Source organism: Cherax quadricarinatus, chromosome 35, assembly GCF_038502225.1.
Source record: "Cherax quadricarinatus isolate ZL_2023a chromosome 35, ASM3850222v1, whole genome shotgun sequence".
Classification (NCBI taxonomy): Eukaryota; Metazoa; Arthropoda; class Malacostraca; order Decapoda; family Parastacidae; genus Cherax; species Cherax quadricarinatus.
The window spans coordinates 9,743,894-9,771,513 of record NC_091326.1 but is presented as its reverse complement, the minus strand read 5'-3'; the positions used below and the strand labels follow the sequence as shown (position 1 = coordinate 9,771,513).

General features: G+C 44.7%; 1 protein-coding gene across 1 annotated transcript; it reads right to left on the bottom strand.

The window, feature by feature from the left end:
• Positions 1-313: 313 nt before the first annotated feature.
• Positions 314-27,587, bottom strand: LOC128695143 (uncharacterized). Its single transcript, XM_053785598.2, has 12 exons — positions 27,449-27,587; positions 16,967-17,150; positions 16,692-16,803; positions 10,603-10,753; positions 8,933-9,302; positions 7,384-7,547; positions 5,794-5,930; positions 5,384-5,527; positions 5,130-5,270; positions 3,961-4,081; positions 3,210-3,392; positions 314-2,432 (listed from the first exon to the last, which is right to left on the bottom strand). The coding sequence occupies exons 2-12, from the start codon at positions 17,128-17,130 to the stop codon at positions 1,540-1,542; spliced, it is 2,580 nt and encodes an 859-aa protein (XP_053641573.2). The 5' UTR covers positions 17,131-17,150; positions 27,449-27,587; the 3' UTR covers positions 314-1,539.
• Positions 27,588-27,620: the final 33 nt, after the last annotated feature.

The window sequence follows — 27,620 nt, the reverse complement described above, 5'->3', positions numbered from 1 at the left end:
GGCCCAGTACTGTGCTCAGGTTGGCAATGAAATATAGCTTGTAAACAAGGCTGCCCAGTTTTTGAGGCATCTGTGGCTGAGTGGTCTAGGGCGTCACTACGGAGCCTCGCAAGCCGCCTTGACGTGACTTCGAATCCTGCTGACTGAGATCTTCCTTTGTACATACCTGCCTGTTTCTGCGTGGTGTGATATATATATATATATATATATATATATATATATATATATATATATATATATATATATATATATATATATATATATATATATATATATAATACGGTACAAAAGATTTAAGAGATACATTGTTGATATAAATATGGCATATACAGTACATGACGTGTGAGAGATACACGTCTAGTACATATTGTTACGTGTGTTTGTCACTGATTATCATGCGAAAATCTCATCCAGCTCCTCTCTATATATTATTATTATATAAAGAAATGAAGATGTCAGATGCAGTGCTCCAAATTTGTAGGGATGTCCACTGATGACTGATCTGACGGCTTGACATCAATATGATGATATGTGATGATATATAAAACTGTAGATAAAAGACAAGTGTGCGCTGATCAGGAAACGTTTCCCCATAGGTGTCTTTCTTCAGTCTTAATTTAACTGAAGAGGCCACTAATGGCGAAACGTTTCCTTTCTTAATGTCTAGATAAATACATATGTGTATTTTACCTGTAACTTGTTGGTATCACTAAGCAAATTTCACCATTATCTAAAACTCTGAATATGTTGAAGCTCAGTGTTCTGTGTAACTGATTCTAGGCAGCGACGTCTACAAACTCTCTTCCTTAACGATAAGTTTATGTCACTCCATTTCATTAAGTGATTGAGGCTATTTTTTTTCCACTGGTGACTCCGCCTACCACTGCTCCATCTCATCTGTCTGCAACATATAAGCCCCATCTCCACGAAAATGCTGCACTTACCAAGACTGATGGACTGAATACAATATATTGACTCCAAGCTGAGGGACTGAGTACCTCAAACTTCTCATCTTCCACTATTTCTCTGCAATGGACTGAAGAAGCCACTGGCTGGCAAAAAGCTTCCAGAATAAAGATTCCCAAGTGTTTCACAAGTGCCTTATTCATTATCTTTTCTAAACCTTTTGTTCAAACACTGTCAGTAAAGCACACTGATGTTCACTGATGGTGAAGGTCTCTACCTGTCTCTCACAAATATATTTTCTCGCATCCTCTTCATGGCACGACAAACCCCAGCTCTGGTTTCAACTAGACCTGCGGGTTTCTTGCTAATTAAGTAATTAAGTCTCTAATGGTTGTCCTGCTGGTAGTAGTTAGATAAAGCAATGGAAATATTCTTAGCCACCTTTGTGATGATATAATTAAGTTAACCATCCTTAGTTTGTGAAGCTTAATATTACTGTGTGATTTGCAGTGAGCTGAAGCGTGAACTGTCGGTTTGAAGAGAGGACTGAAAGCCAGGTTGATTAATACGTGGTCTGATGCCAGAGATTCGTGAGAAAAAAGTTAGCAGGGGGTAAATATGACAAGGCTTGGTTTAAACATTGTTTTTAGTGATGAGCACCTCTGGCTGATAATGCGAGTCCTGCATGAGTGGGTCTTCGTGTTCTGACTCTGATGGCGGTGGCAGCAGTGGGTCCTTTTGTCCAGAGACCTGCGACGGTTGCAGTAATGGGTCTTGGAGTCCAGAGTCCTGTGGCAGAGGCGGTATAGGTAGGTCCTTGTGACCACACTCCTGTGAGGGTGGCAGCAGTAAGTCTTCTTGTGTAGACTTCTGCAAAGGTGAAAGCAACGGGTCTTCGTGCCCAGACTCCTGTTGCTGCGGCAGCAATAGGTCGTCCTGTCTACATTCCTGCAATTGTGTCAACAATGGGTCTTGTGTTGCTGGCGGGAGCAGCTGGTCCTGATGCCTAGGCTGCTGTTCCACCGATGACATTACTGTGATCCAGATGCTCTCCTCCTCAGGCTGAGAATGATCGCTTGACTTCGTGTCGAGGAAGGGACTGGTAGGGGTTATGCGAGCGGCAGATGGACTGGTGGGTGTGCTGTGCTCGGTAGACAAGTTAGTGAGGGAGGTACACTCGGTAGAGGAACTTGTAGGAGTGCTGTTGTCGGTGGTAGTGTAGCTGCTGGTATGGCTGGCCAGGGGTAGGTAACTCTCTAAATCCTGGTAATAGTGGACGGGACGAGTGGCGTCCCTCTGGTCCCTGGCAGCCTCCTGCTTCGCTGTCGAGGAGGTAAGGAAGGTCTCCGACCAGTCTTGGTCCCTGGGGAAAACGTTGTGGAGGTGGGAGTGGGCGGCGAGTGGGTGTGACCTGACCACGAGGGTGGGGAAGGCCCTTAACATGTCGTGCCAGTGATGACGACCCTCCTCACTGACGCAGCCACCGCACCCTACTAGGCACGACCCCATCACTCGACGACCACATCCTGCACGGGAAGGAGGGTCGTTGTGAGTCGTGATCGCTATACTTTACAGAGAATACTGTACATAACACAATATTGGTAGTTTGATAATACCACTAGAATCATCTCTCGTTATTATACGCAAACTATTTGAGGGAAAACAATGAAAGTGAGAGGCCCTGGGACCGTCTCAAACAGAATTCTCACAAGAACTCAAAGAATAAACTTTTCTCTTAGAGTCTTCATTTTGACGATGTTTCGCTGTGCAGTCTCATTAAGTCAGCATACAGACCTGCCTTGTAAACTGTTTCTCTCTGAACTGTACATGTTGATGTTATTTGCCAAACCAGAGAGGAGCCTCATCCGGCGAGAGTGAGACACTCACCTGCTCTTCTCTGACCAGTAAAGTATTCACTATAACATGCCACTTGTGTGCATGACAGAGGGAAAAACCGACAGCATTGATGGACAACTGATCTGATGGCATAGCAACAAGGCCTGTGTGGTGTTGGTTAAGTATCAGCTGAAGCTACCCATATAGCTATGTTTTGTCAACTCTGTGGCAGAATTTGTATAACTCTGGACTTGTAATTGCAAAGAGGTCAGTTCGATCCCCACTACTCCTTACAATAAACAGTTACTAAGGCATAAGCCAACCGGTATGGGTCGCATCGTGGGAAGGGTTTCCATATCATAGCAATGGCCAGGCTTTGAAATGAACCGAGGTAGAATAACAATTCTTAGTGTGTAAAGATGGAACTCTATGGAGGAAAATGCTACTAGTCTTACACGTTGACGGACCTGGTTTAGTGCGGAGCCTGGCACTGAGGACGAGGTGTGTGGCGTCCAGGTCGAGCTCGGGCATGTGGAGACCCAGGTCCTCGTCGAACTCGGTCACCTGCCCCTCCAGGTCCCGCGGGGTGGTCCTCCTCCAGCATAGGATGGTGTTATTAATGTACACAGTCACCTTCACGTACACCTGTGCTGTGGGCACACACCACAGTCGCATTAACACTTCTCAGCACTCTAAAGACTTTCGCTTATTAGGAACGCAGCTGGTCTGTATAAACAAGACAATACTGCCATAAACTGGCGATTAAGGTGATTAGAATTACTGATACGGAGTGAGTTTAAAGCCTATAGACTACAAGAGGGTCATTAAGATAGCTGATACCGAGGATTCATTACTGCTCAACTACACTTATTAGTCTCAGTTGTCATCTCAACATCACTGAAAAAACTTATTTCTAACGCATTTTGTGTATGGAGGATCGAACCTCCATCCCAGCTTTCCCTGAATGATCCACTAAGTTCAGCGCTTTATGTAAGTAAAAAAAAATATACCAGCACTAGTGTCTTCGTTATATCCTTGTTTTTATATCACACTGACTCACACACCTGGATGCTACACGATATTTATTAATCTAGAGAGAAGTAGATAGCTCATCTTAGGAGATAACCTCGGTGTAGACTTCGAAGACCTATGCTACCAATCTTTCCCACGAACTCCAGTGTACTTCCTGCCATTCATGACATTAGAGCTCCTACTTACCAGCGTGTTGGAGAGTGAAGTGGTGAAGCTGTAGATCAGTGAGCTTACATATCTTGATGGTGAGGTCGCTGGTGTCCCTCTCCCAGCTGAGTCCCACCTCCAGCTGCCCGCCCACACCCACCTGGTGGGGTTCCGCAAGCATCAGTACTAGGACGGTAACTGTTCCCAGTACACATGAATGACCTGCCAGAGGGGACTGACTCCTCTCCATCGCTGTTTGCGATGGAAATGGCAATGGAAATTTAATTTGATTTAGAATCAATTTTATTATGCTTAAACTTGCTTCCAGATGGAATGACTGACAGTATCAATGCAACTTTTTTTCTGCAAGTTCTTATGTTGAAACTTCAACACGTAAAAACACTTAGCAATGACTAGTTCAAACTCACATGGGGACAGAAACAAGAGTAATAAGTTATCTGCTACTCGCACGGACCACGGTTAGAGCCCTCATCCATTCTTCTGTTTATTCAATGACAGTCGTTCTCTACGGCTTATCGTGGGTTGAGGGGTCGACCTCTAGTTGCTGACAGTCACTAGATCGATTTAAAAAACTATTCAACCTCTAACTGAGGTCCTCTTTAGGAGATGAGTTATTACAAGATTTACTCGAGATTTAAAAAGTTAGTGAAAGTCAATTAATTTTTTTATAGTTCCTAACCAGAGCCAGTGATCCAACGCTAGTAAAAATTCCGTGAGCACTAAATGCTGATAACATCTAGAGCCACTTTGTTGTGATAAGATATCGTGATAATTCCTCCCTAGATAACATTTCCACAGATAATTCTTAGTGATAACATCTCTGTAGCTCGTCAGTCTTGTGTGTTTTCAACAAGCACTCTTCTCTCTCTCTCTCTCTCTCTCTCTCTCTCTCTCTCTCTCTCTCTCTCTCTCTCTCTCTCTCTCTCTCTCTCTCACTCACTCTCACACACACACACACACACACACACACACACACACACACACACACACACACACACACACACACACACACACACACACACACACACACACACACACACAATTCCCTTCATGATATTTTAAACAGCGAGAGCAATAATAATAATATAAAAAAATGACGTGTGAACAGGGTGTGTGTGTGCGTGTGTACACTCACCGAGTTATGTTTGAGGGGGGGAAGGGGACGATATTCAATCCCTTGGACTCACCTGCTGGTCTGGAGCACTCTCCTGAAGGTGCAGTGTGAGTAGTCCAGTATCAAGGTCATGGGTAAGGCTGGTCCGCACCCCTATGGCCGCCAGAACCACGGCAGCGTAGCCGACCACCACTCGCCGCCCACACTCTGTCACCTGCCCACGGACACACACACACTCTCACGGTGAATAAGTGAAAAAGAAAAAAGCCTATGACATAGTTTGTTCCCACGTGACACACTCAAGAGTAGTGTGGGAAGGGCACCCACCTGACACACTGAGAGCCTGAGGGTGGTGTGGGCGAGGCGGGAAGTGCGGGCAGAGTACGTGAAGGCCGCGTTGAACGTAGCGTTGTCTGTGGCAGATACCGTTGGCGTGGTGAACCTCACTCGCTTCTCTGGCAGCAGCACCGCCTGTAGCAGGCCCAGATGAAGCTCGCGAGTATAGGTTAAAACGAAGCTTTACCAAGTTTACGTCGAAACATATTTTAAAAAGGCTTCCATTCTAGCATGAAACTTTATCAAGATTACGTCGAAACGACATGTTTGAAAAGGCTTCCACTGTAGATTAGTTCAGGCGTGTACTATGATAATTAACTCGCCAGGGAACTGATAAGAGGGAGACTCAAGATATAATAATTCTTTATTTCCCCTTAAAACAGACAAACACACATACACACCTTGGTGTAGGTGTCGACCGGGTCAGGACCCAGTCTGAGGGGCAGCTGGTTGGCTGAGAGGATGGTGAGGGTAAGATGACGGGTCCGCAGGCAGTACCGCAGCTGGAGCCGCAGCTCGCCCAGCCCGCACCCGCCACCTGCCGCATCACATGCAGTTAGGGTTATTGATAGGTATGAAGCATGGCTGCTAGAACCATTCCTCTGAAGCCATTGGTGTGTACATCTGTGTATTCGTATGTACACTAAGAGGTGTGCATCTCTCACTGTATGTACAGCGAGATGTGTATCTGTGTGTATACACCGAGATGTATGTGTATCTGTGTACATACACCGGGATGTGTATGTGTATATATACCGAGATGTACATTTGTGCATATACACCGAGATAGATGCGTATCTGTGTATATACACCGAGAGGTACCTGTGTGTGTGTGTGTGTGTATATATATATATATATATATATATATATATATATATATATATATATATATATATATATATATATATATATATATATATATATATATATATATATATATATATATATATATATATATATATATATATATATATATATATATATATATATATATATATATATATATATATAATGTCGTGCCCAATAGGCAGAACTTGCGATCTTTGCTTAATTAGCAACCCTCATCTTGCCATATAGGACAAGTGAAAATTTGTGTATGCAACTATTTCGCCAAAATCATTCTGAACCTAACTAAAAAAATATATTTGATTGTGTTTGCTAGTACTAAATTATTGTAAACGTATTTAAAATATATTTAGTTGGGTTAGGCTAAAATAAATTGCTCTTGTTATAATAAGGTTAGGTAAGTTTTCTAAGATTCTTTTGGTGCAAAATTAAAATTTTTTAAATTAACAAAATATATCTTAAATATATCTTAAAACGTATAAGAAAAAATTTCAGAAAGAACTTAATTTTAAATGTGTTCTTGCTAATTGACCAGTTTTACATATTCGGCACGACACACACACACACACACACACACACACACACACACACACACACACATATATATATATATATATATATATATATATATATATATATATATATATATTTATATATATACATATATATATATAAATAATGAAGGGATTCAGGGAAACCGGTTATTTTCATATAGTCGGACTTGAGTCCTGGAAATGGGAAGTACAGTGTCTGCACTTTAAAGAAGGGGTTTGGGATACTGACAGTTTGGAGGGATATGTTTTATATCTTTATATAAAGGACCCCAATGGAAATAAGTCACTCTGTCTGACTTTTTTGGGTTATCCTAGGTTCTCTACACATATGCTGCTATGTATGATAATTCTATGTAACTGTATTTGTGTATACCTGAATAAACTTACTTACTTACTTACTTACTTATGCTTCTAAACTGTTGTATCTGGGCGCCTCTGTAAAAACAATGATTATGTATGAGGTGCATGTTTATCTTTATCCGTATACCATCAACGTTACGAATGTTTGTGGTGTAATTTATGTTATGAATGTGCTTGTGGATGTTACGAACGCAGTGAAAAACACTGTCCACCACCCTCAGAGCTTCTTACCTGACCCTATACTGGAGGCAGGCGTCCAGACGGGTGCCCAGCCGTCCACAGAGTCCGGGGTGGTCAGGTCGCCGGGTTCAGGGCTGGTGGGAGTGCTAGGCAGGTCCGAGGAGTGGAAGGAGTGGTGGAGGGCCTCCCTCAGCTCGTCCAAGCAAGTAGCGTTCCTGGAGGAAGGGTTGTGATTGCTCTCAGCTACAGGACGTGACGTTGGAGAATGTCTGAGTTACAGGATGTGACGTTAGAGCTGGTCTCAGCTAGAGGATGTGACGTTAAAGCTGGTCTCAGCTACAGGAAATGGTCTGGACTACAGGATGTGATATTACAGCTGGTTGAGCTTCAGGAAGTGACGCTAAAGGCATTCTTAAAGGTGGTGGTCATCAAGCAAGGTTGTCCGAGTCAACGGCACAAAAACAAAGTTGCCGCATGATGATGGAGACCATCAGAAGGGCCGGTTGACTACTACACACGGAAAAGCGAGCAACAACTCGGGGGGATGAGGGAAGAGGGTGTTTACATACATTAGTTTTAAATTTACTGATTTTAAATATCATAAGGATAAAACACGGGTTTGAGAGTCTGGAGGTTTTTCCCCTATGATATTTAAAAATAAATAAATTTAAAACTAGTGTATATAAACACATCCCCAAGAATAAGAGCTCAAGTGAGAGTTGCTTGAACTCTCACTTGAGCGCTTTGGTAAAGAGAGCGACATGATATGGGAGATTCGGAGGAGAAGTTGCAAAGGTTGATAAACCAATTTGGGAGGGTATGTAAAAAGGATATTAAAAGTGAACACAGGAAAGATTAAGGTAATGAGTGACAAAAATCTAAGCAATAAGAGATTGGATATTAGTCTGGAGGGAGGGAGTATGAAGGAAGTAAATGTGTTTAGACGTTTGGGAGCTGACTTGCCAGCAGATGGTTATGTGAGGATGAGGCGAGCCATAGAACAGACTAAGGTAAAAAAGTGGGTGGTGCAGTGAGGTCTTTTATGGAGACAACTATATCCTGGGAGGCAAACAGGATTAAGAGGCAGACTGTGGAGTCACCAGAAGTATTATTCAAAGGGCTGAGGGTTGTTGAGTTGATTTGGACATTCGGAGAGGATTAAGAAAAATAGGATGGCTAGGAGGGCGTATAAATCTAGAGGGTCGTCCTAGGAAAGGTTGAAGGTGAAGGGGGAAAATGAGATTTTGAGTTCTAGGGACCTTGACATCCACAACAGACTGCGAGCGTGTTATATAGGGGTGAGTGGAGGCAAGTGGCTTTTACGATTTCACGTGCTGATGCGGTGTGAATACTTATGAAGAGATCCAGGGTTAGACAAACTTGAGTGTTGGAGGTGGGAAGTACAGTGCCTGCACTCCGAAGGAAGGGTGGGAACGGGAGGATGGTTTCAATTCACTGGATCTAGGGCCCTTTAGTAGCTCCCGTGTACAACTACGAAGGGTTACTTGACGATTTTTGAAGGTCACAGCCCCAGCGGCCAGGTCACAGACCAGACCTCCTGGATGCTGACCTGGTCAACCAGGCAGTGGAGAGAACTTACCTCCTGAGGTAGAGTGCCCTGGGGAGGTGTCCTGGCGAGGTGGTACTGGGGGAGTGGAACAGCGTCTTGGGCGGAGTGGGGCGAGGCTGAGGAGATTGTGACCCCGCCCACAGCCTCCTGGTCCCCTGAGGCTGGGAGAGAGGTGGGGTGTGAGCCCCACCTCTCGTCCCATGCAGAAAGCCCCGGGGAGAGGCGGAGCGAGGGCGTAGAGACGCAGAAGGTGGCGAGTACACTCCTGCTGCCGCTGTTCCTGGTGTTGCTACTGATGTTCCTGTTGCTGCTGCTGATAACGGTGATGAAATTGTTGGCGCTGCTCCTGTTGATGTTACTACTGCTCCTGCTGCTGATGGCGGTGTTTTCCCATCTCGTTCTGAGGGAGAGAAGCATTCCATTATTATTTTCTTTACACATCTTAGTTGACAAAGACTAGTTATCCCAGCTCATTTCAGAGCCCTGACCTATTTCAGATGTACTTTTAAGAAATGCGAAGCACAAAAGAAAGAGTAGCAGAGGAGAACCCTGATGTAGTCACTATCACAGAGACAAGACTCTCAGATATAACAAATGCGGTAATCCGTAAGAGGCAAACATGAAGACTGGCACAAACACCTAGGTTGGCACACACAAGTCACCTAACACCAAGACTATCACACACAGCAGTCAGTCACTAAACACCCAGGTTGCCACACACAACAGTCACCTAACACCCAGGATGCCACACACAACAGTCTCCTAACACCCAGGCTGCCACACACAACAGCCACCTAACACCAGGCTGCCACACAACAGGCACCTAACACTCAGGTGCCTATTTCCTGCATGTAAAATGTAACCCCTTGTAAATACATAATAGGTTATCAGAAAACAGAGGCAACAGTTAGCAAAATAGTAAATAACACGATTGTAAACAATTCGAGGAATGCACAGGACTCGAATCATGGAGAGTCGATTTTGAAAGCAGCCAGCCAGTGCTCTAACACTACATAATGCTGGCCTAATATGATTCAATATGTATGCAAATATATGTTAAAAAAAGACGTGACACTGACCTTAGATCAACTGCAAGAAGAAATAGGGCAATGTAGGCACAGGAGTAGGAAGCACATGGTCACAACACACAGGACTGGGGCGCACCTGGTCACAACACACTGGAGTGGGAAGCACCTGGTCACGACATACTGGAGTGGGAAGCACCTGGTCACAACACACAGGACTGGGACGCACCTGGTCACAACACACTGGAGTGGGAAGCACTTGGTCACAACACACGAGTGGGAAGCACCTGGTCACAACACAGGGTGGGACGCACCTGGTCACAACACACGAGTGGGAAGCACCTGGTCACAACACACTAGCGTCGGAAGCACCTAGTTAAAACATAGTGGAGTGGGAAGCACATGGTCACAACACACAGGACTGCAACGCACCTGGTCACAACACCGGAGTGGGACGAACCTGGCCACCAATACACAGAAGTTAGACGCACCTGGCCACTAACACAGAAGTGGGACACACATGTCCACTAACACAGGAGTGGGACACATCCGTCCACTAACACAGGAATGGGACGCACCTGGTCACTAACACAGTACTGGCTCGTACCTGGTCACCAGCACAGGACTTGGAGGAGGCATTTCGTTACTAACTAGTGGTCAGAATGAGGTACTCACTAAGAGAGTGTAGCATGTGGCCCTCGATACCGCTGGTGAAGTGTGTGGGTGACCCAGTGCCCCGCCCGAACTCTTTCATATGCTCTGTGGGCGTGAGTAGAGTAGTGGGCGTGGGTGTACGGGGCTCACTGCCAGCCTCACTCTGTGTGATCTGCCAAAGGTGACAATCTCTTAACATAATCTGCACCTTCAACACTGAAATGTTATTACCTGACATATGAAAGTATACTAACTTCGGTCAAGAATATTGTCTGGAGGCACTGTGTAGTAGACGGTGTTAGCCTACAGGTGTGGTTCACGGTTTGTCTGACTAGACTGTCTTACACCACATAGTGTATGATAAGGCTAGACTACATAGTGTAGGGCGTAGTGCTAGACTACACAGTGTGGAACACGGTGTTAGGATACAGTGTGTGGTACATGAAGATAGATTATTATTATTATTATAATCATGGGGTAGCGCTAAACCCGTAGGTTTATACAGCGCCTGTAGAGGGGGGGATGGAAGGTATTCAGACTCAATTCAGGGAACTGGAGCACAGATCCAGTTCCCTAGATCAAGAGAGGACATGGTGTTAGAGAACATGGTGTTTGACACACGGTGTGTTAGACTGGTATAGTGTTAAACTAGTGGTACATGGTGTGTTAGACTGGTATAGTGTTAAACTAGTGGTACATGGTGTGTTAGACTGGTATAGTGTTAAACTAGTGGTACCGGTGTTTTAAACTAGTGGTACACGGTGTTTTAAACTAGTGGTACACGGTGTTTTAAACTAGTGGTACCGGTGTTTTAAACTAGTGGAACCGGTGTTTTAAACTAGTGGTACCGGTGTTTTAAACTAGTGGTACACGGTGTTTTAAACTAGTGGTACACGGTGTTTTAAACTAGTGGTACCGGTGTTTTAAACTAGTGGAACCGGTGTTTTAAACTAGTGGTACACGGTGTTTTAAACTAGTGGAACCGGTGTTTTAAACTAGTGGAACCGGTGTTTTAAACTAGTGGAACCGGTGTTTTAAACTGGTACACGGTGGTACACGGTGTTTTAAACTAGTGGTACACGGTGTTTTAAACTAGTGGAACCGGTGTTTTAAAGTAGTGGAACCGGTGTTTTAAACTAGTGGAACCGGTGTTTTAAACTAGTGGAACCGGTGTTTTAAACTAGTGGAACCGGTGTTTTAAACTAGTGGTACACGGTGTTTTAAACTAGTGGTACACGGTGTTTTAAACTAGTGGAACCGGTGTTTTAAACTAGTGGAACCGGTGTTTTAAACTAGTGGAACCGGTGTTTTAAACTAGTGGAACCGGTGTTTTAAACTAGTGGAACCGGTGTTTTAAACTAGTGGTACACGGTGTTTTAAACTAGTGGTACACGGTGTTTTAAACTAGTGGAACCGGTGTTTTAAACTAGTGGAACCGGTGTTTTAAACTAGTGGAACCGGTGTTTTAAACTAGTGGTACACGGTGTTTTAAACTAGTGGTACACGGTGTTTTAAACTAGTGGTAAACGGTGTTTTAAACTAGTGGTACACGGTGTTTTAAACTAGTGGAACCGGTGTTTTAAACTAGTGGAACCGGTGTTTTAAACTAGTGGAACCGGTGTTTTAAACTAGTGGAACCGGTGTTTTAAACTAGTGGAACCGGTGTTTTAAACTAGTGGTACACGGTGTTTTAAACTAGTGGAACCGGTGTTTTAAACTAGTGGAACCGGTGTTTTAAACTAGTGGAACCGGTGTTTTAAACTAGTGGAACCGGTGTTTTAAACTAGTGGAACCGGTGTTTTAAACTAGTGGTACACGGTGTTTTAAACTAGTGGTACACGGTGTTTTAAACTAGTGGAACCGGTGTTTTAAACTAGTGGAACCGGTGTTTTAAACTAGTGGAACCGGTGTTTTAAACTAGTGGTACACGGTGTTTTAAACTAGTGGTACACGGTGTTTTAAACTAGTGGTACACGGTGTTTTAAACTAGTGGTACACGGTGTTTTAAACTAGTGGAACCGGTGTTTTAAACTAGTGGCACACGGTGTTTTAAACTAGTGGTACACGGTTGTTTTAAACTAGTAGTACACGGTGTTTTAAACTAATGGTACACGGTGTTTTAAATTAGTGGTACCGGTGTTTTAAACTAGTGGTACACGGTGTTTTAAACTAGTGGTGCACGGTGTTTTAAACTAGTGGCACACAGTGTTCTAAACTAGTGGTACACGGTGTTTTAAACTAGTGGAACCGGTGTTTTAAACTAGTGGTACACGGTGTTTTAAACTAGTGGTACCGGTGTTTTAAACTAGTGGTACCGGTGTTTTAAACTATTGGTACACGGTGTTTTAAACTAGTGGTACACGGTGTTTTAAACTAGTGGTACACGGTGTTTTAAACTAGTGGTACACGGTGTTTTAAACTAGTGGTACACGGTGTTTTAAACTAGTGGTACACGGTGTTTTAAACTAGTGGTACCGGTGTTTTAAACTAGTGGTACACGGTGTTTTAAACTAGTGGTACACAGTGTTTTAAACTAGTGGTACACGGTGTGGACTGTGGTACATGATCTGGACAATGTGTGGTACACGGTGTGGACAGTGTGTGGTACACGGTGTGGACTGTGTGTGGTACACGGTGTGGACAGTGTGTGGTACACGGTGTGGACAGTGTGTGGTACACGGTGTGGACAGTGTGTGGTACACGGTGTGGACAGTGTGTGGTACACGGTGTGGACAGTGTGTGGTACACGGTGTGGACTGTGTGTGGTACACGGTGTGGACAGTGTGTGGTACACGGTGTGGACAGTGTGTGGTACACGGTGTGGACTGTGTGTGGTACACGGTGTGGACAGTGTGTGGTACACGGTGTGGACAGTGTGTGGTACACGGTGTGGACAGTGTGTGGTACATGATCTGGACAGTGTGTGGTACACGGTGTGGACAGTGTGTGGTACACGGTGTGGACAGTGTGTGGTACACGGTTTGGTCAGTGTGTAGTATACGGCGTGGACAGTGGAGTACACGGTGTGACCAATGGTGTACACGGCGTGGACAGTGTGGTACACGTTGTAGACAGTGTGTGGTACACGGTGTGGACTGTGGTACACGGTGCGAACAGTGTGGTACACGGTGAGGACTGTGTGGTACGCGGTGTGGACAGTGTGTGGTACACGGTGTGGACAGTGTGTAGTATACGGCGTGGACAGTGGAGTACACGGTGTGACCAATGGTGTACACGGCGTGGACAGTGTGGTACACGTTGTAGACAGTGTGTGGTACACGGTGTGGACAGTGTGTGGTACACGGTGTGGACAGTGTGTAGTATACGGCGTGGACAGTGGAGTACACGGTGTGACCAATGGTGTACACGGCGTGGACAGTGTGGTACACGTTGTAGACAGTGTGTAGTACACGGTGTGGACAGTGTGTGGTACACGGTGTGGACAGTGTGGTACACGGTGTGGACAATGTAGTACACGGTGTGGACAGTGTGGTACACGGTGTGGACAGTGTGTGGTACACGGTGTGGACAATGTAGTACACGGTGTGGACAGTGTGTGGTACACGGTGTGGACAATGTAGTACACGGTGTGGACAGTGTGGTACACGGTGTGGACAATGTAGTACACGGTGTGGACAGTGTGTGGTACACGGTGTCGATAATGTAGTACACGGTGTGGACAGTGTGGTACACGGTGTGGACAGTGTGATACACAATGTGGACAGTGTGTGGTACACGGTGTGGACAATGTAGTACACGGTGTGGACAGTGTGTGGTACACGGTGTGGACAGTGTGGTACACGGTGTGGACAGTGGGGTACGCGGTGTGGACAGTGTGTGGTACACGGTGTGGACAGTGTGTGGTACACGGTGTGGACAGTGTGTGGTACACGGTGTGGACAGTGTGTGGTACACGGTGTGGACAGTGTGTGGTACACGGTGTGGACTGTGTGGTACGCGGTGTGGACAGTGTGTGGTACACGGTGTGGACTGTGGTACACGGTGCGAACAGTGTGGTACACGGTGAGGACTGTGTGGTACGCGGTGTGGACAGTGTGTGGTACACGGTGTGGACAGTGTGTAGTATACGGCGTGGACAGTGGAGTACACGGTGTGACCAATGGTGTACACGGCGTGGACAGTGTGGTACACGTTGTAGACAGTGTGTGGTACACGGTGTGGACAGTGTGTGGTACACGGTGTGGACAGTGTGGTACACGGTGTGGACAGTGTGTGGTACACGGTGTGGACAGTGTGGTACACAATGTGGACAGTGTGTGGTACACGGTGTGGACAGTGTAGTACACGGTGTGGACAATGTAGTACACGGTGTGGACAGTGTGTGGCACACGGTGTGGACAGTGTGTGGCACACGGTGTGGACAGTGTGTGTCACACGTTGTGGACAGTGTGTGGCACACGGTGTGGACAGTGTGTGTCACACGTTGTGGACAGTGTGTGGCACACGGTGTGGACAGTGTGGTAAACGGTGTGGACAATGTTGTACACGGTGTGGACAATGTTGTACACGGTGTGGACAATGTCGTAGACGGTGTGGACAATCTGGTACACGGTGTGGACAATGTTGTACACGGTGTGGACAATGTTGTACACGGCGTGGACAATGTTGTACACGGTGTGGACAATGTTGTACACGGTGTGGACAATATTGTACACGGTGTGGACAATGTTGTACACTGTGTGGACAATGTGGTACACGGTGTGGACAATGTTGTACACGGTGTGGACAATGTTGTACACGGTGTGGACAATGTGGTACACGGTGTGGACAATGTTGTACACGGTGTGGACAATGTTGTACACGGTGTGGACAATGTGGTACACGGTGTGGACAATGTTGTACACGGTGTGGACAATGTTGTACACGGTGTGGACAATGTTGTACACGGTGTGGACAATTTGGTACACGGTGTGGACAATGTTGTACACGGTGTGGACAATGTTGTACACGGTGTGGACAATTTGGTACACGGTGTGGACAATGTTGTACACGGTGTGGACAATGTGGTACACGGTGTGGACAATGTTGTACACGGTGTGGACAATGTGGTACACGGTGTGGACAATGTTGTACACGGTGTGGACAATGGTCTAACACGGTGTACAAGGCTACACAATGTGTTGTCACGAAGTGTTGCGACGTCACACAAAATTTGCATACAATGTAAAATGTAGATAAAAGACTCCAAAGGTAAACTTATATAGAATATATTTAGTTAGATTAGGCTAAATTAAAGTGCGTTTATTATAACAAGGTTAGGTAAGTTTCCTAAGGTGCTTTTGTACAAAATCATTAATTTTTATACTAACATAGACGAAAAAATATATATCTTTAAATGTATAAGAGAAAATTTTAGAAAGGATTAAATTTTAAATGAGTTCTTCCTAATTGACAACATTCACATTAATGAACTTCGAAGACTGAGTGAAGAACAGAGAATCCTGCGTAAGGTGACATCAAAACATTCTCGTGTTTGTAGTCTCCCCAAGAGGCTTTCTTGAAGCAGGTTCTTCTGCTTGTGTATATGCCTTTCCAATAACCACTTCTGGGCAAGTGGAAAACCGCTTCATCAACGAGGATTTCCACTTACCCAATAATTACATCTGGTCCACAGAGCAGATGTATTAAATGAGCATTGTGGCAAGAATGCAGCCACTAGGAACTGATAAATCCTTTGGTGGAAAAAACGTTTTCTTAAACTTACTTGACGTTTCAAATCACAGAACGGGTGGGACTCGAGCCTATGTCAAGTGAGACCTAAAACTTAGACCTATTCATTCTCTGATTTGTTTGCAATTGTGTTATTTCGGTTTCTTGAGCCACTTAACGTTGTACAAGTGTTTTTTTTTTCCATACATGTGTAGTTATTATACACCTTATTAAACACAGCCGAGTCTATGTATAACAGTAGCATGTAAACAGCTTATAGGCGCTCCAACACCAAATGTACCTGCCTACCATCTGTGCCTGACGCAGCTGTAATTGTCCCTGCTGCGTGGTTAGTGGGGGAGGGGTGAAGTAGCGTGATCAGGGGGAAGAGGTAGTATGTCAAGAGAATAGAAAGGAGTAATACCTTCAGTATTACTTACAGTGGGCATGACGAAGGCCATGGGATGGTCTGGTGTAGCATAGGGATCTGCCTTACGTTTGGAGACCAGGAAGGTGGCGGGGCTGGGGGACCCTGCCGCACCCCGCAGCCTCCTGCAACATGGGTTGGACAAGATATGAGGGAGAAGCGTCCAGATTTCAGAATGACCTGCCTATCATGGGCCAGTAAACCCGCTGCACTACTTTTCCATTCTTATATTCTTATTCTGATGCAGAGAAACCTCACACCGCACTTACACTATTGTTAATGTCTTACCTACACCAGAGGGCGAGGCAGAGGGCAGTGCAGAAGAGCGTAGCAATGGTCAGCGAGATGCCCATCACCAGGCCGCCCACCATGGCGGGCGTCATGATAGTGTCCCCGCGGGCGGAGGTAGCCCACGGGGGTGATTCCGACCTCCGCAGGATCATGGGTCCCATGAACGATGTCCACAGTACTCCTGCAGGGATGAGAAGAACGGAAGACAACGTTCAGGTAGAACACAAGAACGGAAGACAACGTTCAGGTAGAACACAAGAACGGAAGACAACGTTCAGGTAGAACACAAGAACAGAAGACAACGTTCAGGTAGAACACAAGAACGGAAGACAACGTTCAGGTAGAACACAAGAACAGAAGACAACGTTCAGGTAGAACACAAGAACAGAAGACAACGTCCAGGTAGAACACAAGAACGGAAGACAACGTTCACTTAGAACACAGTATAATAATGTCCTCAAAACCACGGTGCACTTCACCAACTACAAGACCTAATTACCTCGTCCTTTGTACATAGTTCTAGAGTCCTCACATTATGTCCTTGTACTGACAAAGTCACTGGATGGCAAAATGTCTACAAATAGAGATACCCAGACGTTAAACATGTGTCTAATTCTTCACTTTATGCCACACATCAACACAGGTCAAGAAATGGTTGCAGGAGAAAAATATCAGCTATGATGCAACATAACAAGTTGAAGAATAAGTTACATGTGCAACAGTTAGGTATCTTTATTGTTGAGTGAAAACTTTCACCTATACTGTAGACTTCTTCAGTCGAATACAGAGACAGCTGGAGTAGTGGCGAGGTAAAGATGTCATCAGTCCAGCGACCTGGCAGAAATAGTTTTTAAAGTAGTCAGTCCCTCAGCCTGGAGAAGAGTTCAGCTCCAGTCTGGAACATGTTTAATGTGTTAAATTCATGTTAAGCGCTAAACCCATGTGGGACATTCAGTTCAAGAGGTGGTGGAGGCTTGATCCTCCACCTGCTGAGCGCGTGTATCAGAGTCTGGAACAATGAGAAACTGAGGCATGAGGATGGAGGTCTTCAAGACCCTCCACGACTTACCTTCGGAGGTGTGTAAGACTCCATTCTCATGCTTCAGTTGCTATGTATGTTGTATGTTAACAATACACCCGTTGTATGTAGGTATGAACCAGCTGTTGTACTTGTTGCATCTCAACATTATAAGTGTTGTGTATATGTATGAACCAACTGTTTTATACGTGAGAGATAGAGAGAGACAAGAGGAAAGAGAGAAGGAGAAGTGAGAGATAGAGAGGCAGGAGAGTGAGAGAGAGATGAAGGAAGTAAACGAAGTCTTCATGAATGAAGGACAGAGAGAGTAAGGTGTTAAGAGAGGTTGTAGGGCCGGCGGAAGTGTCCCACATTTTGTGTGTGTGGGGGGGGTTAGGTCACTGACCTCTGAGTCACACACACACACACACACACACACACACACACACACACACACACACACACACACACACATGGCATCTGTCAAGGAAAAATGATAAAGCCACTGGATGGTGGTTTATAAATAAAAATACCCAGATGTCGCCCATGTGTCTAATTCTTCATTTTGTGGGTAGTGTATACTATTCATGTACATCTGTCAAGGAAGATAAGAGGGAAAAAGCAGGATGACCAGAGAAGGAGACATGGGAAAAGATAACGAAGAAACAGAGGAATGAAACAGGAAACAGAAGGCCTATTGTGGAAAGGGTTGAGCAAGAGAGGGGACGAGTACAGGATACCTCAGTGCCCCTTCAAAGATTCCAATACCCCTCAGAAATAAAATAAGAAAACGGCATGCCCAGAAAACAGTAAAGGTCAGAAGACTCACAGTGTGGTACTCAGGTGATGATAGACAACCATCAAGTGTGAAGAGTCGATGGAAAAAGTTGAGGAAGAAAACCCTGTATTAGTTAGTAGCTATTACGGAGATGAAATTCACAGATATCCCCGGAGGGTTACCAGTTAGTAGGTAAGGGAAGAACAAACAATGCAGGAGGAGTTGTTTTGATGGTCAGAAATCACGGGAGATTTGAGGAACTAGGAGAATTGGAAACAGGAGATTTCTTGGACTGCTGTATATAACAGCTACTATATGTCTTGGAGAAACAAAAGTAACAGTAGCATTGATGTACATTTCTCCACCAAACAACAGGAGACCACCGGTGGTCTGGTGGCTAAAACTCCCGCTTCACACACGGAGGGCCCGGGTTCGATTTCCGGCGGGTGGAAATTCCGACACGTTTCCTTACACCTATTGTCCTGTTCACCTAGCAGCAAATAGGTACCTGGGTGTTAGTCGACTGGTGTGGGTCGCATCCTGGGAGACAAGATTAAGGACTCCAATGGAAATAAGTTAGACAGTCCTCGATGACGCACTGACTTTCTTGGGTTATCCTGGGTGGCTAACCCTCCGGGGTTAAAAATCCGAACTAAATCTTATCTTGACAGTGATTCATATTGGAAACAGTGGCTAAGAGGGCAAGAACCTAACTAAACTCTTAGTACTAGGAAATTGAGACCACAATGAGACTGGCTGGGAAAACTGGGGCATCCCCAGGGAAGACCACAGACATGAAGAGTAATGAAGAACTTTCTGAGCCAATATGTGAAGGAAACAACAAGTCCGATAACATTCTTCTTTGCAAATATACAGGGTCTAAAGCCAGCAACAAACAACAAAATACCTTTCATCCGTGGACTGCTTGCAGAGGCAAAGGCAATGTTCGCGGCTTTCACTGAGACCCACATAAAGGATCACTTGGACAATGAAATATGGATCCCAGGTTACAACCTATACAGATGTGACAGAGTGAACAGGCAAAAGGGGGGGGGGTTGGCCTGTACATTGCAGAGTCACTTGTTTGCACAGAACTGCTTAATGCCTCAAATGACGTAGTGGAAGTTTTAGCAGTAAAGGTCGAGAACCAAAACCTAGTCATTGTGGTAGTCTACAAGCCTCGGATGCAACATCCCAGCAATTCCAGGAACAGCTGTTAAAAATTGACCACTGTCTGGAAAATCTTCCAGCTCCTGCACCCAACATCTTGCTCCTGGGGGATTTCAACTTAAGGCACCTAAAATGGAGGAATATAGCAAATAATATTGTTGCAGTAGTAACACCAGGAGGCAGCTCTGATGAAAACTCACACTCACACGAGCTTTTAAATCTCTGCACAAAATTCAATTTAAACCAGCAAATAATAGAGCCTACTAGACTGGAGAATACACTAGACCTCATATTCACTAACAATGATGATCTGATAAGAAATGTCACCATATCAAAAACAATATACTCAGATCACAACATAATTGAGGTTCAGACATGTATGCGAGGAGCCCCAGACCGACAAAATGAGACTAGTCACGAGGGAGCATTCACCAAATTCAACTTCAATAACAAAAACATAAAGTGGGACCAAGTAAACCAAGTCCTAACCGATATAAGCTGGGAAGATATACTAAGCAACACAGACCCAAACTTATGCCTAGAACAGATTAACTCGGTGGCACTCGATGTATGCACAAGGCTTATTCCTCTAAGAAAAAGGAGGAGTAGATGTAAAATAGAAAGAGACAGGCGCTCCCTTTACAGGCGACGGAAAAGAATAACAGAGCGGCTAAAAGAGGTCAATATATCTGAAATGCGCAGGGAGACACTGGTCAGAGAAATAGCAAGCATCGAACTTAAGCTAAAAGAATCCTTTAGGAGTCAGGAATCGCGGGAAGAACTAAAAGCTATAAATGAAATCGAAAGAAACCCAAAGTATTTCTTCTCCTATGTCAAATCAAAATCGAGAACAACGCCCAGTATTGGGCCCCTACTTAAACAAGATGGGTCCTACACAGATGACAGCAAGGAAATGAGTGAGCTACTCAAGTCCTAATATGACTCAGTTTTTAGCAAGCCGCTAACCAGACTGAGAGTCGAAGATCAAAATGAATTTTTTATGAGAGAGCCACAAAATTTGATTAACACAAGCCTATCCGATGTTATCCTGACGCCAAATGACTTCGAACAGGCGATAAATGACATGCCCATGCACTCTGCCCCAGGGCCAGACTCATGGAACTCTGTGTTCATCAAGAACTGCAAGAAGCCCCTATCACGAGCCTTTTCCATCCTATGGAGAGGGAGCATGGACACGGGGGTCGTCCCTCAGTTACTAAAAACAACAGACATAGCCCCACTCCACAAAGGGGGCAGTAAAGCAACAGCAAAGAACTACAGACCAATAGCACTAACATCCCATATCATAAAAATCTTTGAAAGGGTCCTAAGAAGCAAGATCACCACCCATCTAGAAACCCATCAGTTACACAACCCAGGGCAACATGGGTTTAGAACAGGTCGCTCCTGTCTGTCTCAACTACTGGATCACTACGACAAGGTCCTAAATGCACTAGAAGACAAAAAGAATGCAGATGTAATATATACAGACTTTGCAAAAGCCTTCGACAAGTGTGACCATGGCGTAATAGCGCACAAAATGCGCGCTAAAGGAATAACAGGAAAAGTCGGTCGATGGATCTATAATTTCCTCACTAACAGAACACAGAGAGTAGTCGTCAACAGAGTAAAGTCCGAGGCAGCTACGGTGAAAAGCTCTGTTCCACAAGGCACAGTACTCGCTCCCATCTTGTTCCTCATCCTCATATCCGACATAGACAAGGATGTCAGCCACAGCACCGTGTCTTCCTTTGCAGATGACACCCGAATCTGCATGACAGTGTCTTCCATTGCAGACACTGCAAGGCTCCAGGCGGACATCAACCAAATCTTTCAGTGGGCTGCAGAAAACAATATGAAGTTCAACGATGAGAAATTTCAATTACTCAGATATGGTAAACATGAGGAAATTAAATCTTCATCAGAGTACAAAACAAATTCTGGCCACGAAATAGAGCGAAACACCAACGTCAAAGACCTGGGAGTGATTATGTCGGAGGATCTCACCTTCAAGGACCATAACATTGTATCAATCGCATCTGCTAGAAAAATGACAGGATGGATAATGAGAACCTTCAAAACTAGGGAGGCCAAGCCCATGATGACACTCTTCAGGTCACTTGTTCTATCTAGGCTGGAATATTGCTGCACTCTAACAGCACCTTTCAAGGCAGGTGAAATTGCCGACCTAGAAAATGTACAGAGAACTTTCACGGCGCGCATAACGGAGATAAAACACCTCAATTACTGGGAGCGCTTGAGGTTTCTAAACCTGTATTCCCTGGAACGCAGGAGGGAGAGATACATGATTATATACACCTGGAAAATCCTAGAGGGACTAGTACCGAACTTGCACACGAAAATCACTCACTACGAAAGCAAAAGACTTGGCAGACGATGCACCATCCCCCCAATGAAAAGCAGGGGTGTCACTAGCACGTTAAGAGACCATACAATAAGTGTCAGGGGCCCGAGACTGTTCAACTGCCTCCCAGCACACATAAGGGGGATTACCAACAGACCCCTGGCAGTCTTCAAGCTGGCACTGGACAATGACCTAAAGTCAGTTCCTGATCAGCCGGGCTGTGGCTCGTACGTTGGTTTGCGTGCAGCCAGCAGCAAGGTGGGGGAAGGGGAGATGAGCCAGCGAGACTTGATTTGGTTTTCTCACAAAACGAATACAACATTGCGGGAATTATGGGGAAATAATAGGAGCCAGCTATTATACAGTACTAAGCTTTGAGTAGTTGGTACAAAGGAAAGTGGAAAAAGGGAGGAAGTAACAGAAAATGGAACTACAGAAGAGGCGAGTATGATAGAATGATAAGTTTTCGGAGAGAAGTGGAATGGAAAAGAGACCTGGAAGATAGGATTGTACAAGAAATGATGGAGATATTAGAACAAAAGTGCCAAGAGGCTAAGGAAAAATTCATACCAACCAGGAAGAAACGAAGCAGGAAACACAAAGCCCATGACTAAGCCAAGCATGCAAAGAGGCCAAGGGACGGAGCAAGAGGATTTGAAAGAAATATAGAGCCAATCAAAATGCTAGTAGCTAATAGGCTACTAGTAACGAGTAAGCAGGTATACGAAGTGAAGGTGAAAGTTTGCAAATGATACAGCATTAAGGGTCAAAACCGAATCAGAGTTAATCAACAACCATATAAGAAAAAAAGACGACTGTGAAGGATCCAGTGATAAGGTTGAGGAAGGATATATTACACAAATAACCCACACATACGAGAGAGATGATTTGTATATTGTTTCAGTCACGGTATTGTGCCTCTTTGTTCTTCGCTTAGGAAGGAGGAAGGAACCCTAACAGAGAATGACAGAGAAATATGAGAAATGCTTAGCAAAAGGTTAAAAACAAGTCTTCACAGAAGAAATTAGAGAACAACCGGAAGGCAAGGCACTGTAGTCCCAACAGATCAATGGGTGCTGGAGTATCAACACAACAAAAGAAGTGATGAGACTACGACATGAACTTGATGTAACACAAGCAACTGGACCAGACAACATATCTCCATGGGTGCAGAAAGAAGAGATAAAAACAACTATGTGACCCAATAGTAAAGGTATTCAACTAGTCTCTCCAATTAGGACAATCGCCAGAAAACTGGAAAATGGCAATTGTAGGCCCTGTCTAAAAAAGGAGGGCAGACAAGAAGCCCGAATGACATGTATACTTAAAAAGTTCTGGAGACAATGGTAAGGACAAGCATAATGGGACACTTGGAGAGAAGAGGAATTTGGGGGGATGGAAAATCCTGTATTATGAATTTGCTGGAATTCTATGAGAGTCACAGAGATAAAACAAGACAGAGTTGGGTGGACTGACTTTTCTTAGGCTGTAGATAAGAATTTGGTACAGTACCATTCCATAGATTAATTCAGAAAATAGAAGAACAGGCAGAGTTAAAAGGCAGAGCGCTCCAGTGAGTCAATTACTACATAAATATCAGTAGGCAGAGTGTAACAGTAAGGATTGAAACATCAGAATTTGAGAGAGTAACGAGTGGGTTTCTGCAAGATCGGTATTATGAACACTATTGTTCCTAATATACGTGAATAACCTCCCAGAGGGGATTGAGTCCTATGTCGCACTGTCTGCTGACGACGTAAAACTAATGAGAATAAGAGCAGGAGGGGACAGTGATAAACTCCAGAGACCTCAACAGACTGTAGATGTGGTTAAACAAGTGGTTTTTCGAATTTAATCCAAGCAAATGCAAGCTCATATGCTTTGGAGAAGGAGAGGGTAGACCAGACACTTGAGTACAGCAAGGCCTAGAGAGGATGCAACTATCAGAGAGTGAAAAGGACCTGGGAGTGAGTATAACGCTAAGCGCAATGCCAGAATTGCACTTTAACTGTATAACGGCAGCAGTATATTCAAAATTATCAATTCTCGGAACAGCTTTTAGAAACCTGAACAAAGAATTCTTTAGAACTCTGTATACGACTTATGTTAGGTCAGTCATTGAATAGGCAACTCCAGCATGCATCCCCCACACACCTGGTCAAGCATATGCAAAAGCTCGAAAAGGTCCAAAGGTTTGCCACCAGACTCAAGAAATCGTAATGACACGATTGCAAACGGGCAGACGGGCTGGAGTTTTGAGACTCTATGACCGCGGTGAAGCAATGTAAAAAGAGAGCAAATGAGAGAGTGGGTGAGATGTTATCAACAAATTTTGTTGAAAATAAGAAAAAGTTTTGGAGTGAGATTAACAAGTTAAGAAAGCCTAGAGAACAAATGGATTTGTCAGTTAAAAATAGGAGAGGAGAGTTATTAAATGGAGAGTTAGAGGTATTGGGAAGATGGAGGGAATATTTTGAGGAATTGTTAAATGTTGATGAAGATAGGGAAGCTGTGATTTCGTGTATAGGGCAAGGAGGAATAACATCTTGTAGGAGTGAGGAAGAGCCAGTTGTGAGTGTGGGGGAAGTTCGTGAGGCAGTAGGTAAAATGAAAGGGGGTAAGGCAGCCGGGATTGATGGGATAAAGATAGAAATGTTAAAAGCAGGTGGGGATATAGTTTTGGTACCTAGGGATTGGCAGAGAGCATGCATAGTTCCTTTGTATAAAGGCAAAGGGGATAAAAGAGAGTGCAAAAATTATAGGGGGATAAGTCTGTTGAGTGTACCTGGTAAAGTGTATGGTAGAGTTATAATTGAAAGAATTAAGAGTAAGACGGAGAATAGGATAGCAGATGAACAAGGAGGCTTTAGGAAAGGTAGGGGGTGTGTGGACCAGGTGTTTACAGTGAAACATATAAGTGAACAGTATTTAGATAAGGCTAAAGAGGTCTTTGTGGCATTTATGGATTTGGAAAAGGCGTATGACAGGGTGGATAGGGGGGCAATGTGGCAGATGTTGCAAGTGTATGGTGTAGGAGGTAGGTTACTGAAAGCAGTGAAGAGTTTTTACGAGGATAGTGAGGCTCAAGTTAGAGTATGTAGGAAAGAGGGAAATTTTTTCCCAGTAAAAGTAGGCCTTAGACAGGGATGTGTGATGTCACCGTGGTTGTTTAATATATTTATAGATGGGGTTGTAAGAGAAGTAAATGCGAGGGTCTTGGCAAGAGGCGTGGAGTTAAAAGATAAAGAATCACACACAAAGTGGGAGTTGTCACAGCTGCTCTTTGCTGATGACACTGTGCTCTTGGGAGATTCTGAAGAGAAGTTGCAGAGATTGGTGGATGAATTTGGTAGGGTGTGCAAAAGAAGAAAATTAAAGGTGAATACAGGAAAGAGTAAGGTTATGAGGATAACAAAAAGATTAGGTGATGAAAGATTGAATATCAGATTGGAGGGAGAGAGTATGGAGGAGGTGAACGTATTCAGATATTTGGGAGTGGACGTGTCAGCGGATGGGTCTATGAAAGATGAGGTGAATCATAGAATTGATGAGGGAAAAAGAGTGAGTGGTGCACTTAGGAATCTGTGGAGACAAAGAACTTTGTCCTTGGAGGCAAAGAGGGGAATGTATGAGAGTATAGTTTTACCAACGCTCTTGTATGGGTGTGAAGCGTGGGTGATGAATGTTGCAGCGAGGAGAAGGCTGGAGGCAGTGGAGATGTCATGTCTGAGGGCAATGTGTGGTGTGAATATAATGCAGAGAATTCGTAGTTTGGAAGTTAGGAGGAGGTGCGGGATTACCAAAACTGTTGTCCAGAGGGCTGAGGAAGGGTTGTTGAGGTGGTTCGGACATGTAGAGAGAATGGAGCGAAACAGAATGACTTCAAGAGTGTATCAGTCTGTAGTGGAAGGAAGGCGGGGTAGGGGTCGGCCTAGGAAGGGTTGGAGGGAGGGGGTAAAGGAGGTTTTGTGTGCGAGGGGCTTGGACTTCCAGCAGGCATGCGTGAGCGTGTTTGATAGGAGTGAATGGAGACAAATGGTTTTTAATACTTGACGTGCTGTTGGAGTGTGAGCAAAGTAACATTTATGAAGGGATTCAGGGAAACCGGCAGGCCGGACTTGAGTCCTGGAGAGGGGAAGTACAGTGCCTGCACTCTGAAGGAGGGGTGTTAATGTTGCAGTTTAAAAACTGTAGTGTAAAGCACCCTTCTGGCAAGACAGTGATGGAGTGAATGATGGTGAAAGTTTTTCTTTTTCGGGCCACCCTGCCTTGGTGGGAGTCGGCCGGTGTGATAATAAATAATAAAATAATGACCGCGGGTTCAATCCCGGCCGGGGGTATGGTTTGTTTGCCACCAGACTAGTACTAGAACTGAGGGGAATGCACTGTGAAGGGTGGTTGAAGGAACTGAACCTGACAACCATAGCAGAGAGAAGAACAAGGAAAGACATGATCGCTTCGTTCAAAATCTTGAAATAACTTGACAGGGCAGATAGGGACAGACTGGTTAAATTATGAGAACAGGATCAAGGAGACACAGGTGGAAACTGAAGACAGATGAGTCACAGCGAGGTAAAGAAACATTTCCTTCAAGACAGTGGTGGAGACAAACTCATTATACAACTTGAAGAGTAGAGGACAGAAATCATTGATGCTGGGTAAAGTGATCTAAAAGGTGGGGCCAGGAGCTGGCTTTCGACCCCCCGCAAACACAGATCAATGAGCGCACACACTCTAAACCATGGAGGGGGGAGGGAGGCAGGAGCAGTGCCTCGACCCCTGCAACCACAAATAGGCAAGAACACACATACATAGGGTGATCAGGAAGTGGAATAACTTCTACGAAGATGCGGTGGATGAAGACTCTACACATAGTTTTAAGAATAGGTAGGATAGAGCCCACAAGGCTAGGAAAGAATGAATCTGGCAAGCAGCAAGTTGAAAGGCGGGCCAAGGAGTTAGGACTCGACCCCTGCAACCGCATATAGGTGAGTACATATTAGGTAAGTACAGTACATACATACAGATTCAGCAAGTGTTGTTCTCACTCTCTGAAGAATGGGAGACAATCAGGTTTGATCCGAGAAAGGACAGGAGAGCTGCAAATCCTTGAATCAAGAGCCCTTTACAGGCATGAAGGTCCCTTACCTGCAGGACATCTCCTGCCGCTGCCACAGGAGTGGTACTTGTAGCTGCCCACGATACTCTAGCGCTGAGTTAGCTGTACACAAGGTAGAGAGTGAGAGAGAGAGGATAGCACCACTAGCCTGTGTGAGTGAAACATTATGTGGTGGATCGTGGAGGTGTATGAGTGAGTGTG